Here is a 13726-nt window from a genome sequence, read left to right as displayed (position 1 = left end):
TCTTTCCGCTCGCCGGCAGTTGTGCGGCGGCCTTTCTCTTCCCCCCACTGACGAACATTAGTTCCGCTGGCCCCCACTCGGTAGTTCAAATGAACTGCAGTATCTTGTGATCAAGTTATTGTTCATGTTGGTACTGTAGGTTTGTCTGGCACTGAAACCAGTGTTGATCAGTGCGAGGATGAACGCGTTAAAATAACTTTCCACGTGTTAAAAAATCTTTTAGCACAAAGCACCTAATCACGTTATTAAGTAGCATTATTATCATTAATTAATTGCAGTAGGCGTAACTAATTATTATTGTTACTGTTATTATTATAATTATTGTTTATTGCAATCAAAGGTATCTTTATAAGAAAGGGATACATAAACATTGCGTGCCAAAAACTGAAATATATAAAACAGCTTTAAAGTAGGCTAAAAATACAACAGGTTAGATTACAATTCAAATTTTTAATATAATTTTTCAACTTCAGTAGTGGCAGTATTACTTTTCTATCTAATAAAAGACCATTTACCCCACAGAAGTTTTGCTCATGTCAGGGTTAGTCTGAGTTCATCATAAACAGCAGAACTGATATATTTCAAACTGATATGAAACAGAAGACTAACCAGTCCAAGCAAAATTAATTAATTAATTAATTAATTCACATAAAATTTCCTATGAGACCAAAATGATGGACTAATTGTCAAAATGATTAGCCTAATTTTCTGTTCTACTATTTCAGATGCACAGCAGTAAGCCATCTGAGATACTTATTTTGACATACAAGCTTGTATAAATTTCTCCCTCATCCAGTCTATATACTTATCCTTGAAGACCTACTGTATGAGGCTTCTTAAGATGTAGAAGGGTGGAGTTGTTTGGATGAGGGTGGGATGGGGGTTACATATGTCCCTCATTCTGGCTCTGTAATACAGCCCAGCTCTCACACCTCCTGTTCTTGTACCCCCCAGCCCACACACACATTCATAGACATGCACACACAGATCTGCCAATCCCGCCTCTTGCATGTGCCCTCCTCCCTTAAGCCCCTCCTGTATCTGCTGCTCTCCTGTCCTCTATTTTCCTCTTGATGACAAAATGAATTTGCATATTTTTCCCAGGGAGCGCTCATTAGAATGCATAAACCGGCCGCCTCCTAGCCTCATGAGCAGGCTTTAGCTTTCTGCCGTGGCATCTCCTGATGCAAAATGAGACACAGACAGGCAGCATCACAGGCAGACATGTGGCCTGAGTCTGGGTTGTGATTGGCATTTGGAATCAGTTCACCCGTCCCATTCTTAATTCAAGGATAAGAATAAACTCTGTGTCAGCCATTTTTCTTTGTTTCTATATTAGCTGTTCAGCAGAAGCATATTTCTGAGATTCCTATTTCCTCATTAACTGCATGATGAAAAAGAATAATTTCTAAGGCATATATAATATTATCTCCAGTGGGCATATGGCTACATTTTGCAAATCATAAGGATCGTGGACATTTCTCTATTCTAGCACCCCAACCCCCCACCACCACATTTAAACACACAGACTAGCCTTTAAAGTCAGATAATTCCATTAGCTCCACTTTGGGCAGTGTAAGCAAGTCATCTTGAGGAAGGCCACTTTCGCAGTCTGAAATGACTCTCATAAAATTTTAGAAGGCTGGCCAACACAATTTCTCCTCTGTCTGTATCTGAAATTTTGTCTATGGTGTTGCTAGAGAACAAGTCACAAGGTCACACAAATCAGTATTGTACCTACTGGACAAGTGAATCTAATCAAAACATGTGTATGTGTCATTCTTCTTGTCATTACACTGACTTATGTTAAATTATACTAATGTGCAGCACTTTTAGTGTCTGTGGGTTACTGCTCAGGAGACACCATAAAGACCATTTATCTGAGACACATTCATTAAATAAATTCTAATCTTTGTCTGATGGTGGCGCTAGAGCCAGGTCACGGGGTCATCAAACATGTTACAGTAGGTTTCTCTGAATATCATGAATTTGCACAGCAAATTTCATGCCTGTGTAAGCTTAGCTTTTAAGATCTATCATTGAGAGAGAAACAAACAAATACACAATCACCTCTTTTCACAGAGCTAATGAGCAGAACTGTTTGACTGTACAACAGCAGCACAACAAAATGTGGTCTAAGAGCACTGTTTAAGTTGAATTGGATACATATGAGAGGAAAAAAAGGTGGAAAAACTGTTAAAACCTTAAGTGATTAGCTATATTATACATTTTTTATAGTAATCTGTATAAAATTATCAAAAATGAAGACCCTGTTAATATTAAAATATTAGTTATTAGTCCAGACCAACACAGATTGTAATTTCATCTAAATAAATAAATAAATAAATAAATAAATAAATAAATAAATCTATGAGCTGCTTCAAAAGCCCTGATCTATTTCCAGTATATAATATGACTGGCAACAGTGTGTTGCATTGAAATGAATGGATTCCACACACCTGTCTTTTTCCAGTTTAATGTAATAATTTAGGGCTTCAACCTTTTGATTACACAGAACACTGTGTTGCTGTGCATGAAAAACCCACTGCTTTGAGGCTAACATACAGACCTGTTCATATCAACGGGTGCTGCAATTAGCAAAACAGTTGTTAAAAAAAAAAAAAGCTTGCATATATTACTGCAAAACAACAGACCTATAAGCAATACTTGACGCTATCTCATTAGAGGAAAAATCTCCTTTAGATTTAAATTATTGCCAGATTTCTCCTTTATAAACTGTTTTATCCACTAACTTTAGTAACTCTTTGATCCCACTAAGTCTTTTAATTAGGGATGAGCACACTGTCATCTTTTAAATTAGCCACTGCATATGAAGCCTATAAAAATGAATACTGTGCTGAGAAAAATAAAAATGATCAATCTCGAGGCCTAGCTTGCCTATTAAATGTATTTATAATGATTTGATATCTGTTGCCACAATCTCATCTTAATAGGGACTGTATGCTCATAAACATAGGTATATCATTGAATGAGTGCCTGATAAAAGTGATTATTATGTGTACTTGTCAGAAAGACTAAGAAAACCTTGTTTGGTATGTTCAGAGTAGTTACATTTTCTCAGTAATGGGCTGAAAATGAAAACCATGGTTTATACTGTAATTAAAAGGTAGTCCATTAACTGGCTTGTTCCTGTGTTTTAATTCTAACTCAGAGCCAAAATGCTTTAAAATATCATATCCAGTGCGTAACTATCCCGTATGGGATGAGCAAGTGAGTCTTCTGTCTTTTACACGTGCATACGCGATGTTTCCTCATGCATTTTCAAAGTCATAATTTGCAAATAAGCTCACGTGTATTGAGGAGAATGCACAATGGAGTCGGTTGATGAAGAGGGGGACAGCCCGTCCAACACAAGCAGACAACATTTTTGAGCCGCCTCGTTCACTGACTACAAGTGCTCCACGTTGTCTCATTCATTTAACTTGCCTACTGTACACTGTGCTCAACGTAGTGAATTCAATACTATGGCAAACACACTACACTACTACCAGCTCCAGCATGCTCGCACAGAAATATTTTTGTATCCACGCGCCTCAGAAAACTTCAGTGACGTTTCACAAAAGAGAGCCAATCGGACCTCGTCTTCTATTAGGACAATGAAAAGCCTCTGTCCAATCGGAGGAGCGCCAGACGGAGCACTGGCCAATGGCGTGAGAGCCCCGCCGAGAGTAATGTTAGAGAGCTGAGCAGTGAAGACACTGCGTATCGCCTATGTTCCCTCACACACAGCCATTGCAGAGCATTGAGATCCAGCGATAGTCCCTAGGTAAGTATCACACACGGAAATTTTAAGTGTTCGTAATGATGAGAATGACGATAACATTTCTGAATATCTTACTTATGTGTTTGCCACGGTCGAAAATGAAGCATTGTGTTGCTTGCCAATGATTTTATTGCGGGGGACCGTCAAAAAAACAACAAAAAATAGCCGGCGCTGAGCAGGTAACATTACATTGCCCTGCCTCGGAGTGGGGACCAGACGCTCTGTAAAAAGGAAGAAATGAAAATTAACATCAACTAAACTCGACGAAAACCGTCGATTTCGTCAAATAAGAATAATTTTGTATATTACAGTCGTGTCATTTTCACAAAATGGAGTCGAATCCAACGGTAGTTATCGCGTAAAAATTCAGGAATGTCTAGCGGACAACACGGTTAGCGACAATGGTAGAAGACTCACCGTTAGCTAGCCATTGGCATTGCAGTGCATTGCGAAGCTGAATGCCTGTCATGTGAAGCGTGCGGGGTTTTTGGTACAAACGCCAAAATTTCTAAAAACAAAAGAAAAAGAGAGACTGTTTCAAAATACTCACGGGCCTGTGTTTGTTTACTGCAATACACCCGACAAGACGGCGAAAAAATTACCTCACGATCTGCGCTTTACTGTAATGGCTGACTGTATTCGCATAGGAGGCAAGGCAGCGAGGCGAATGGGAAGCCAGCGACAGAGGCGCAGTTCAGTTCAACTTTTTCTAACCGTGTTTTCTCGTGAAACAAACCCGTAACTATAACATCTAACGACGGCAAAATAAAATTCAACCTTCCGTGATTCGAACGACCCCGCTGCGAGATTTTTCCGATGCTCGGAAAGGGTTTAAATCGGGGATTGAAATGAAGTGGTCGCCGCGGTCGCTCTGCCCTCTATTGCATGCAGTGCAATGGCTGTGCGTTGACACAAAGAGAAGGAGCCATATTCTCCATGTTAGTGGATGAAGACGAGCGGCCATTAGGAGCTCATAGAAACCAAGTCAGTAGCACAGCCCGCTCATAGACACAGTGCAGACCCAATGTATTACTATACAAACCGGCTAGTGCAATAGGAATCAATCGGGGAAATATTTTGTCAAGATCGCCGGCTTTTTAGACATATTTGTCGAGTTGCAAAGCGAACTGGGAGGCGGGAGGAGACATTTGAGGGGGACTTTCTTTCATGAAGAAGGCATTCTCACAAAATGGAAGAAGAAATATTGCCGTCGTTGTTGACCTCCTTTTCCTCAACGAAAGCCTATGCGCCATTACTACTTCGGTCGACGCAGTTTAACTGGGAGTTACAGTAGCATTTAATAGGAAAATGTGAAGGGAAAAATGTCGGTTTTAAAGGTTTTAGATCCAGATGGAGAATTATTTCCACAATAAGAGAATAGGAAGGCGAATAGGAGAGGAGTGTTAAATGAAGACGAATCGCAGCTTTGCGTGTTTTATTTTCAATAAATACGTATTTATCTGTAATTTGTGTCTTTTTTGTGTCAAAGTTATTGGTTTGATGAAAACATCACATGAATGAAACGGGGGCTTTCCTGGAGGCCTATTCTTATCTCAGATGAGGTTTGGGGGTATTTTTCTCCAAAAACACGAGTCTCTCTCTCTCTCTCTCTCTTTTTTTTTAAGCCAAGTCCACCGTTATAGTCCCGCGGAGGGTTGTAGTTTATGTTATGCGGTCGCGCTTTTGAAACTTTTGCTGTTTCTTGTGAAAGTCTATCCCTGCAGGGAAAATACATTTATGGCTGTTTTATGCGATTTCCTCCTTCAATCTGGAGCGATGTGTTGGGCCAGTTTTAAGCCACCAAAATGGGAGTTGACCACGGATCAGTGATTTTTATGTAAAGGCCACAGCACAGATTGCATCAATAAATGGAGTCATTTTCATTGCATTAGCTCCGCGTGCGCCGATCGCGTTTATTTGAGCGGGTCTTAACTTAGTGCAGTTTGACAGCCGCGAGGGCGGGTCACCCCAGCAGCGCTATCAATACTACGGCCAATGAAGAGAAATACAAGTTGTGCCTATTAGGCAGTGCAAGGAACATGGTAACAGCAGACAATACATTATTTATAATTATCTAAATTTAGAATAATTGTTTGAAGGGATAGTTAGTAAAACAATATTTTTTTAATGATGTTTATAAAGCTTTTAGGATGCAGAATTTAAGCATTGGATCACGCCACAACCGGCCAGCAGTCAGTAAAATAAAACTAGTTTTGGATATCTTGTATAGTGACGCTGCCAAACTGTACATTTGTTTTTAGATACGGTCATCAGGATGGGGAGAGATCCAGCAAAGCCGAGGGGCAAGATGTCCTCCTATGCATATTTTGTCCAGACCTGCAGGGAGGAGCACAAGAAGAAACACCCCGATGCTTCGGTCAACTTTGCCGAATTCTCCAAGAAGTGCTCTGAGCGATGGAAGGTAGGAGAAGACGGGCGGATGGATGACAATGATCTTATGAATTTGTAGCCTCTTGTAAATGGACTATATGCCGCTTTAAATTGGTGTGCATCTGAATTATTCAGGTGCAGGAAGTTGGATAACTTGCGGCTCTTGGAGACGGTTTCTCTCAGATGGCCCCATTGTGCAATAACTTAAACGATGCGGTACCATCTTAGACATCAGGGATACTCTTCACAGGGTGTTTACAAGTTACCTCTGCTTTCAGACAATGTCCTCCAAGGAGAAGGGCAAATTTGAGGAACTGGCCAAGCAGGACAAAGTGCGCTATGAGAGGGAGATGATGAGCTATGTTCCAGCCAAGGGAGGCAAGAAGAAGAAGTACAAGGACCCCAATGCCCCCAAGAGACCCCCGTAAGTTCTGCAAGCCAAAAATTCATAATTTTATAGCCTCTTGCAACAGATAAGGTCTCTCCCTGCAGATCGAAACAAATCTCAAATCAGGGGCAGCTGACCTGTGTTATAAGGACACAATATGAAGAGTGTTGTGTAAATGATAAGCTCATTCTTTTTTTTCCCCCATCCCCCAGATCTGCCTTCTTCATCTTTTGCTCAGAGTTCCGCCCTAAGGTGAAGGGCGAAGCCCCTGGTTTGTCCATTGGAGATGTTGCCAAGAGGCTGGGTGAGATGTGGAACGGCACCAGCTCAGAGGCCAAGCAGCCCTATGAGAAGAAGGCCGCTAAGCTGAAGGAGAAGTACGAGAAGGTAAGAAATGACAATCTGCATGTTTCCCAGATGCTAATTAGTCCCTGTTGTGCTGCTCTCCCTCATGAGCTTTGATTACAAATGGCTGCTCGTTTTGATGTCGATGTCTGTTCAACCTATTTTCATTCCTCCATCGCAGGAGGTTGCAGCATATCGTCAAAAGACCAAAGGAGGCTCCGCACCAGCAGCAAAGGCCCCGGCCAAGGTAGAGAAGAAGGCAGATGACGACGACGATGATGACGAAGATGAGGAGGAGGAAGAGGACGACTACGACGATGACGACGACGAGTAGATGGCGAGTGACATACAGTATATAGTGGTCATTTTCTTGTTTCTAAAGCATTTAACCCCCTTGTACACACTTCACTTATTGAAAGAAAATATGTTAGTATCCAAGGGGTAAAAAAACAACAAAAAAGGCTGTGTATATCAGTTGTTTTTATGCTGTACAGTTTTTTTCTCCTTTTTGTATAGTTAACACTACACAAGTGTCGTGTCTGTATCTTTCTGCCAGTCTTATTTTTTCAGTGATAGTTCCTAGACCACTATCCTGCCTGGTACAGTGTAAAGGGGTGGGCTTACAGTATTTACCCTAGCTAGAGGTGCACAGCACATAAAAAAACGTTCTGAGTTAGATCTGAGTGTTTCTTCCTTTTTTTCCTTTTCCTGTGTGTTTTTATTTTAAATGACATGTTATCAAAATTGACGTATCACAGTTGTTTTACTGATCTTTACGTACCACTGTAATAGCAAAAATAAGAAAAAAATGCCTTGTTTATTGTTGAAATTTAAATTGCTTCTGATGTCAATAAACATTTTTTTTAATAAATCTCTTCTGTAATGTGTGTGTGGGGGGGAAATCTGGAGCGGCATTGCTCATTTTCCTGCAGACTCGAACGGATCCAAGTTTTCTGATGAGAGCAGACTAACAATTCATCTGAGCAAAAACTGTCTTGTCTTTCTGCACTCGTGTGTCAGCACTGGCCACATCCATGCGACTGACAAACGCACAGCAGGTTGTTAAATTTCATACAACAGTCCTTTTCTGCTTGGAAATAAGCAGCTATGACTGAGCCCGTTTGGCCCAGTAAAAGTTAAAGACATTAGCGTCATTAATTTTATCTGTCTGGAGGTGAGTCTTGCGTGTTGACTTGCATGGCTGCCTACTCAGTAAAGTAAAATGGAGTTGGCATCATGATGCTGGGAGACAATTAGAGCGAGAAAACGTCTAACGACCCAGGCCTCGATGAAGTGTGACTCATCACCAAAACTGTTTATGTATCGTGTGCATTTTAGCCCACTGTGGTTGTATGCAAATAAGGTGTGTGCTGAAGCTCCTTGCCCTGGTGGAGGTGCACTGAAAGTAGCATTGTTGACTGCCCTGCATGCCAACATGCATCACTGACTGTTCCTGTTTTATTTAGATACAGCTGCTTCATCTCTCACGTACTCTCTAGGTCCTATCCAGGGTAAAAAAAAAAAAAAAAAAAGACCATTTATATAAGAAGGATTATGTGCTTTGAAAAACCCTGTGACATAAGAATATGGCTGGTGTGTACAAACCGCTGCAATCCAAACCTAAAAGACACACAAACGTACTGTACATTGTGGTGTCAACAACACAGTTTCCCCCATGGGAGAAGGCTTATTCAAGCAGGGGGGGGGTGGCTGCCATCTCTCAGCCTGAGCAGACGGAAGTATTCGTTGAAAAGAGCAGCACAGACATGTCTCTGATCTGTGGTGTAAATGAGAAGGATGCGTCTTCTTCTGTGCCTCCCCAGTCTGTGCAGTCATGTTAGCCTTGGCCCGCTGAACGAGCCTCGGTCCGGAGCAGCATGGAGGACAGGCAGACACAGGGCAGCAGCTGACCTCTGCACTGCTCTCATAAAGCCCAGTCGGCCCCACAAGGTGGCAAGCCCCCCCCCCCCCGCTACCCCTGATCATTCCTCACACCTACTGATGATGCCTGTTTTTCCCATTAAATTCAAATCCAGTGGAAGATGGCAGCCAGGGGGGGAATTATCTAACTCCCCTCCCCAACCTTGGGTCATATCATGGATGTGTTGTCTGCTATTCCCCCTGCAAAATAGCAAAGCTAACTTGAGGCAACCACATACAATCAGCCAACATGCGACAAGCTGCAAGCTGCTGTCACTGCTCATTATTATTTCCCTGTCGTTTCTGTGTGCAATATGCAACATGGCCTGCTTACAGTTACAGCAGATTTGATTGTTGACACTCATATCCACTGACTTGGCCAACAGATTGTACTTTTCATATTGCAGTGAGGCATGCTGGGGAGAGGCAGGCAAAGGGGAGAACTGTGCTGGAGCAGTTGCAGTTTCTCGTGGCTGCGCTCAGCTGTTGATCAGCGTCTGTATGGGCCTGTACAGGCCAGAAGTGCGCATACAGTGTAGCAGGCTTAGCTGCACAGCGCCACTGCCGGCTCCGGAGCCCGTTAATCCCAGCCACCTGGTGTCCACTGTACACACTGCGCTTAATCAATGGTCTCCGGGCGACACCTAGTGGTCACAGACCCGCAACTGCACCAAGACTGGCATCAGCAGGGGCTCAGTTTCAATCCATATTTAACCTGAATAACAGGTTAAATAATCAGTCAGTAGTGGAAGAATGATTGAGATATATTACTTTAAGTGCAATGGGAATTTTCAGTGGTGAAATGTAACTGACGATATTTACTTAAGTATCGTATTTAAGTACAAATTCGAGGTGCTTGTTCTTCATGTAGTAGGGCAGTGTACTGCTTTTTACTTTGACAGCTTTCGTCATTATTCATGCTGCAAATTAAGATTTTTACGCACAAAATATATGAGGAGCTTATAAAAGAATAATTAATTGGCACATATTTTGTCATTTCAGTCATGTTTTCCAAAACATTTCATGGTTCCAGCGTCATAGATGTGAGGATTTGCTGATTTTTGATAATTATTGAAATACATTTAATTTATTTGTAATAACCTTGAGTTTTTAACTATTGGTTGGTCAAAACAAGCATTGTGACAGTGTCACATTGGGGTCTGGGTATCTGTGACAGCATTTCTCCCTGTTTTGTGATTTTTTTTTATAAACAAAACAATCAATCGATCAATGGAGAAAATCAGTATATTAATCCAAAATAATCCTTAGCTGCTGCCCTATCCCAAAAGAGTTAATACTGAACTCCATCTCAACTAATTACAGTACAGTACAGTACAACCCTGCTTTCATATTAATGCATGAGTAATAATACTCTAATGATATGATAGTATAGGAGTGACACAGAACACCTTTAACATTTTAAGTACATAAAAATAACTAATGAAAAGTCAAAGTCCTGCTTCAAGTATCAAAAGTAAAAGCACTCATTGGGCAACAGTGTGGCTTCTGTCACTGATATTACTGGATTATTATTGACATATTAATGTTTAACTAGCATTTTAATCTTGTAGGTGAAGGTGGAGCTTTATTTACCTTTCAGTATACTGTTGAGGAGTTCAGTGCACAAAAATTCATCATATTCTGATCGGTCATGAAATGTTTTGCATGTAAAGTCTTTATGTGCTACAAAACTATTGCTGTTAAATACATGTGGAGAAGTAAAAAGTACAATATTTCACTCCAAAATGAAGCATAGTGGAGGTATAAAGTAGTGTACAAAGTAAAGTAGAGAATATGTACCTCTAAACTGTCCTTAAGTAAAGTACTTGAGTGAATGTACTTAATTACTTTCCACATCAGCAATCTGTTGAATCATTTAGAAATACTCACAAACGTGTTAACATGAAAAAAGGTTCAGAAATGAAACAGGAATTAAAGTTTTTATTGGTAGTTATTTTGTTTAATTTAACCTCCACTGCATAAAAATGGAATTGCATGTTGCTGCCCTCGACCTGAGATACTCCCCATTCAGCTGCACACTGCTGGAAGATGCACGCAGAAACCCCTCTCCACAAGATTTATTATTGGTCATGAATCCATAAATGCTCCACCTGCATTTTATCACCACCCGGAGATGAATGGGAACTTAGCAGCTCATGCAAAGCAGAAACGTTCTTCATCGCGAACCATTAAAATCGGTGTCTTTTCTCCGTGTCCGTGCCCTTTAACAGGTGTTAGTTTTATTTTTGCCAGCAGGGCAAAACAATTATTCAGTCTTATCTCTCCCCCAAACCTCATGTCACCTCCTCCACCACCAGCATCATCCCCCAAAAGCAACAAGAAAGTGACTTTTATGGTAAACATCAAGCAATCATGCAAATGATTTTGTGGCTCGTTTGCTATCTAACTTCTGCTTGATGAAGAGATTTTTAACTGAATATGTACATATGTGTGTGTGCGTATTTCATTAAGATGAGTCTGGGTGCTGAACCTACATTAAATTGCTTTGCCTGGTTAAAGTTGAATTATCATACATATTGTGCATTATTGTGCATTGATCCCAGTTTGCAAGTACCAAACCCTTAAGTCTCAGCAGAGAGCAGGGCACTATGATCAGCCCCCCGAGGGAAGACTCAGACCTGATGATAATCATTTCTACTCAGCAACAAATCTGTGGAAAACAACTGCTTTTTCAAAAGCCATTTTGCACAGTCAGGAGCCTGCAGTGGGCACCAGAAGCACATCATAACCCTGCACCTCTTGAGTTTGTGTTCACTGAAGTGAGCATATCAAGCTCTGCAGAAGACCGGCCCAATGGCTTTTGATTAATTGCTTTTTTCTGGATAAGAGAGAAGACGTCCCATCGGATTATGATTCAATGAGTTGTGGTCTTTGTTTTTTCTGTTCTATGGCAAGTCTTTGTTATAACAACATGTGTTTCATATTATAATATGTGTGCCTGCATGTGTATAAACCCACATTTTCCATATTAGCAGTAAGTGAAGTGTGTGGAGGAATTCAAAGAAGCTTTTCAGATGGAAAAAAGAGATCAATTTATTCCATATGCAAAAGCTGACAAAGTGCAAAATGTGTACATTTTTATAACCAATATGACAAAATACTAGTGTTCTCTAGTGTTCAGGCACCATGTCAAAGTACAGTTTCAGCTTTATAGTCATTCATATGTTGTGAGTGCAGTCATACATAAAAAAGTGGACCTACAGCATATATTTACTTTACTTATTAAAAGTGCTGTATAGAAATGAGTACACAGGACATGAGACGGGAACATGTGGTACAAGATGTAACTCTCCACTGCACATCTGTATGCTAACCTGACATGATCATGGACATGAATACACACTCACAGATGTTCACACAAAAACATGTGTGATATAGCTGTGGTGTGTGCGTTTAATCAGTATTTCCAATTCAAAACAGCATTTCAGTCATGCTCGTGAATGTCAGCCGTGATTCATAGTTAGGGACCAATCAGGCGGATCCTCTCAGTACCAGCCCCCCTCTGCACCAATCATGTGAGGGCTGGTTCCCTGAGGTCATGGAGCATGAGGTTCAGCACTCTGAAGCTGACTGGCTTTTCAGGGAAGCACCAGGTTTTATCTGAAGGAGTGATGTGGATGAGGGAGTTGTTTTATGGGATGCGTGTGTGCTGGGCTGCTCTGAAGGAAGGAGCTTTTAAAGATTCTTCTGCACCATCATTTCACACACAGGTTATACTGTTATAAACCTCTTCCTCCACTGGGTGATGCTGTTGCAAAGGCCAAGGCCACCCTGTGTTTGTCATGCACCTTACTTACTGTGGTCACAGCCCACCTGTGGTTTCTACAGCCAACACTCGAAGATCTCAGTCATATTATGTAAATATTTTCTCTATTTTTTTCTTCTTTCTTCTCAGAAGCAGCAGTTTCGTGTCTCAGTCCTCCACTGGTGTTAGGTACAGTATTAGTTTCACATTAATGTCTGACAGCAGGTGTTACAAGCTGTCATCATGGGCTCATCTTTCAGCACTGGCTCACGTAGTTGATCTGAAACGATGCTGAAAAGGTGTGAAGTCAAAGAGAGACACAGGATGTAAACACAACTTTCAATATAACTCATGCGACGCTTTTGTTGGCAGTTTGTAGAATTGTCATAATTTTGTGGAAAAAGGCTTATTATCTTTTATTTAACATCACAGCTGTGTTATATAATATTTCACTTTGTTTATGTCTGATTCAGAAAAACACGATGCCGGCTAAAGATGAGTGTGTGTTCCCACAGGAAAACGCATAAACCGAAGAACTGTGAGTAAATCAGGATTTTTCTAAGTGGGAGACAAGTCTGTCGACACTGACTCAGCTCTCATCATCATGAAGATACAAAAACGTGTGTGTGTGTGCTTGTCTGCATATATGCTTGTCTGTGTACGTGAAAGACAGCGGTACAGCAAACACGCTCTTGTGTTTTTAAGTGAACAAAGTGTTGCAAACACTCGAGTGGGCAGCTACACAAATGTTGAGTTCTTGTGAAATCAGATTTGTCATCCTGCACTCATGGTTGTATCTCGTGAGTCATCCCACGCCTCGTTTCTGTGTGTGTGCTCGTGTGTCTTCTGTATGAAACAGTATTGGCGTTTTGACAGTGAATATAGAAGCATATGTGCTCGTGTTTCTGTATGTTTATATAACCTGGTGTGTTATTGACTTATAACTGGTACACAGGAGACAGAAATGTGCAGCGTGTTAGAGAGAAGTGTGTTGTGTTAGCATGTAGAGAACAAAAGACAAAGAAAGTGACTCATCGTGAAGTTTCTTCTGTTAAAGTAAAGCCAGATAAACGACAAAGAATTACGTTAAAACTGAATCAAGACAAGTGAGAGGTGATCACTCAGAATAACA

At 41.0% G+C, this 13726-nt stretch overlaps 1 protein-coding gene across 1 annotated transcript; it reads left to right on the top strand.

The window, feature by feature from the left end:
- The first annotated feature begins 3671 nt into the window (after positions 1-3671).
- hmgb1a (high mobility group box 1a) lies at positions 3672-7779 on the top strand. Its single transcript, XM_076751369.1, has 5 exons — positions 3672-3787; positions 6046-6206; positions 6454-6599; positions 6776-6950; positions 7090-7779. The coding sequence occupies exons 2-5, from the start codon at positions 6060-6062 to the stop codon at positions 7240-7242; spliced, it is 621 nt and encodes a 206-aa protein (XP_076607484.1). The 5' UTR covers positions 3672-3787; positions 6046-6059; the 3' UTR covers positions 7243-7779.
- Positions 7780-13726: the final 5947 nt, after the last annotated feature.

The sequence above is a fragment of the Chaetodon auriga genome, chromosome 15, assembly GCF_051107435.1.
Source record: "Chaetodon auriga isolate fChaAug3 chromosome 15, fChaAug3.hap1, whole genome shotgun sequence".
Lineage (NCBI taxonomy): Eukaryota > Metazoa > Chordata > Actinopteri > Chaetodontiformes > Chaetodontidae > Chaetodon > Chaetodon auriga.
Note: the sequence above shows the minus strand (reverse complement) of the source record. Positions and strands in the feature narration are given on the sequence as shown.

Excerpts from the sequence above, each read along its gene's own strand:
- hmgb1a (XM_076751369.1), top strand. The coding sequence starts at position 6,060 with ATGGGGAGAGATCCAGCAAAGCCGAGGGGCAAGATGTCCTCCTATGCA. Across the intron at positions 6,207-6,453 it reads AGTGCTCTGAGCGATGGAAG|ACAATGTCCTCCAAGGAGAA; the intron begins GTAGGAGAAGAC and ends CTCTGCTTTCAG. Across the intron at positions 6,600-6,775 it reads AATGCCCCCAAGAGACCCCC|ATCTGCCTTCTTCATCTTTT; the intron begins GTAAGTTCTGCA and ends CCCATCCCCCAG.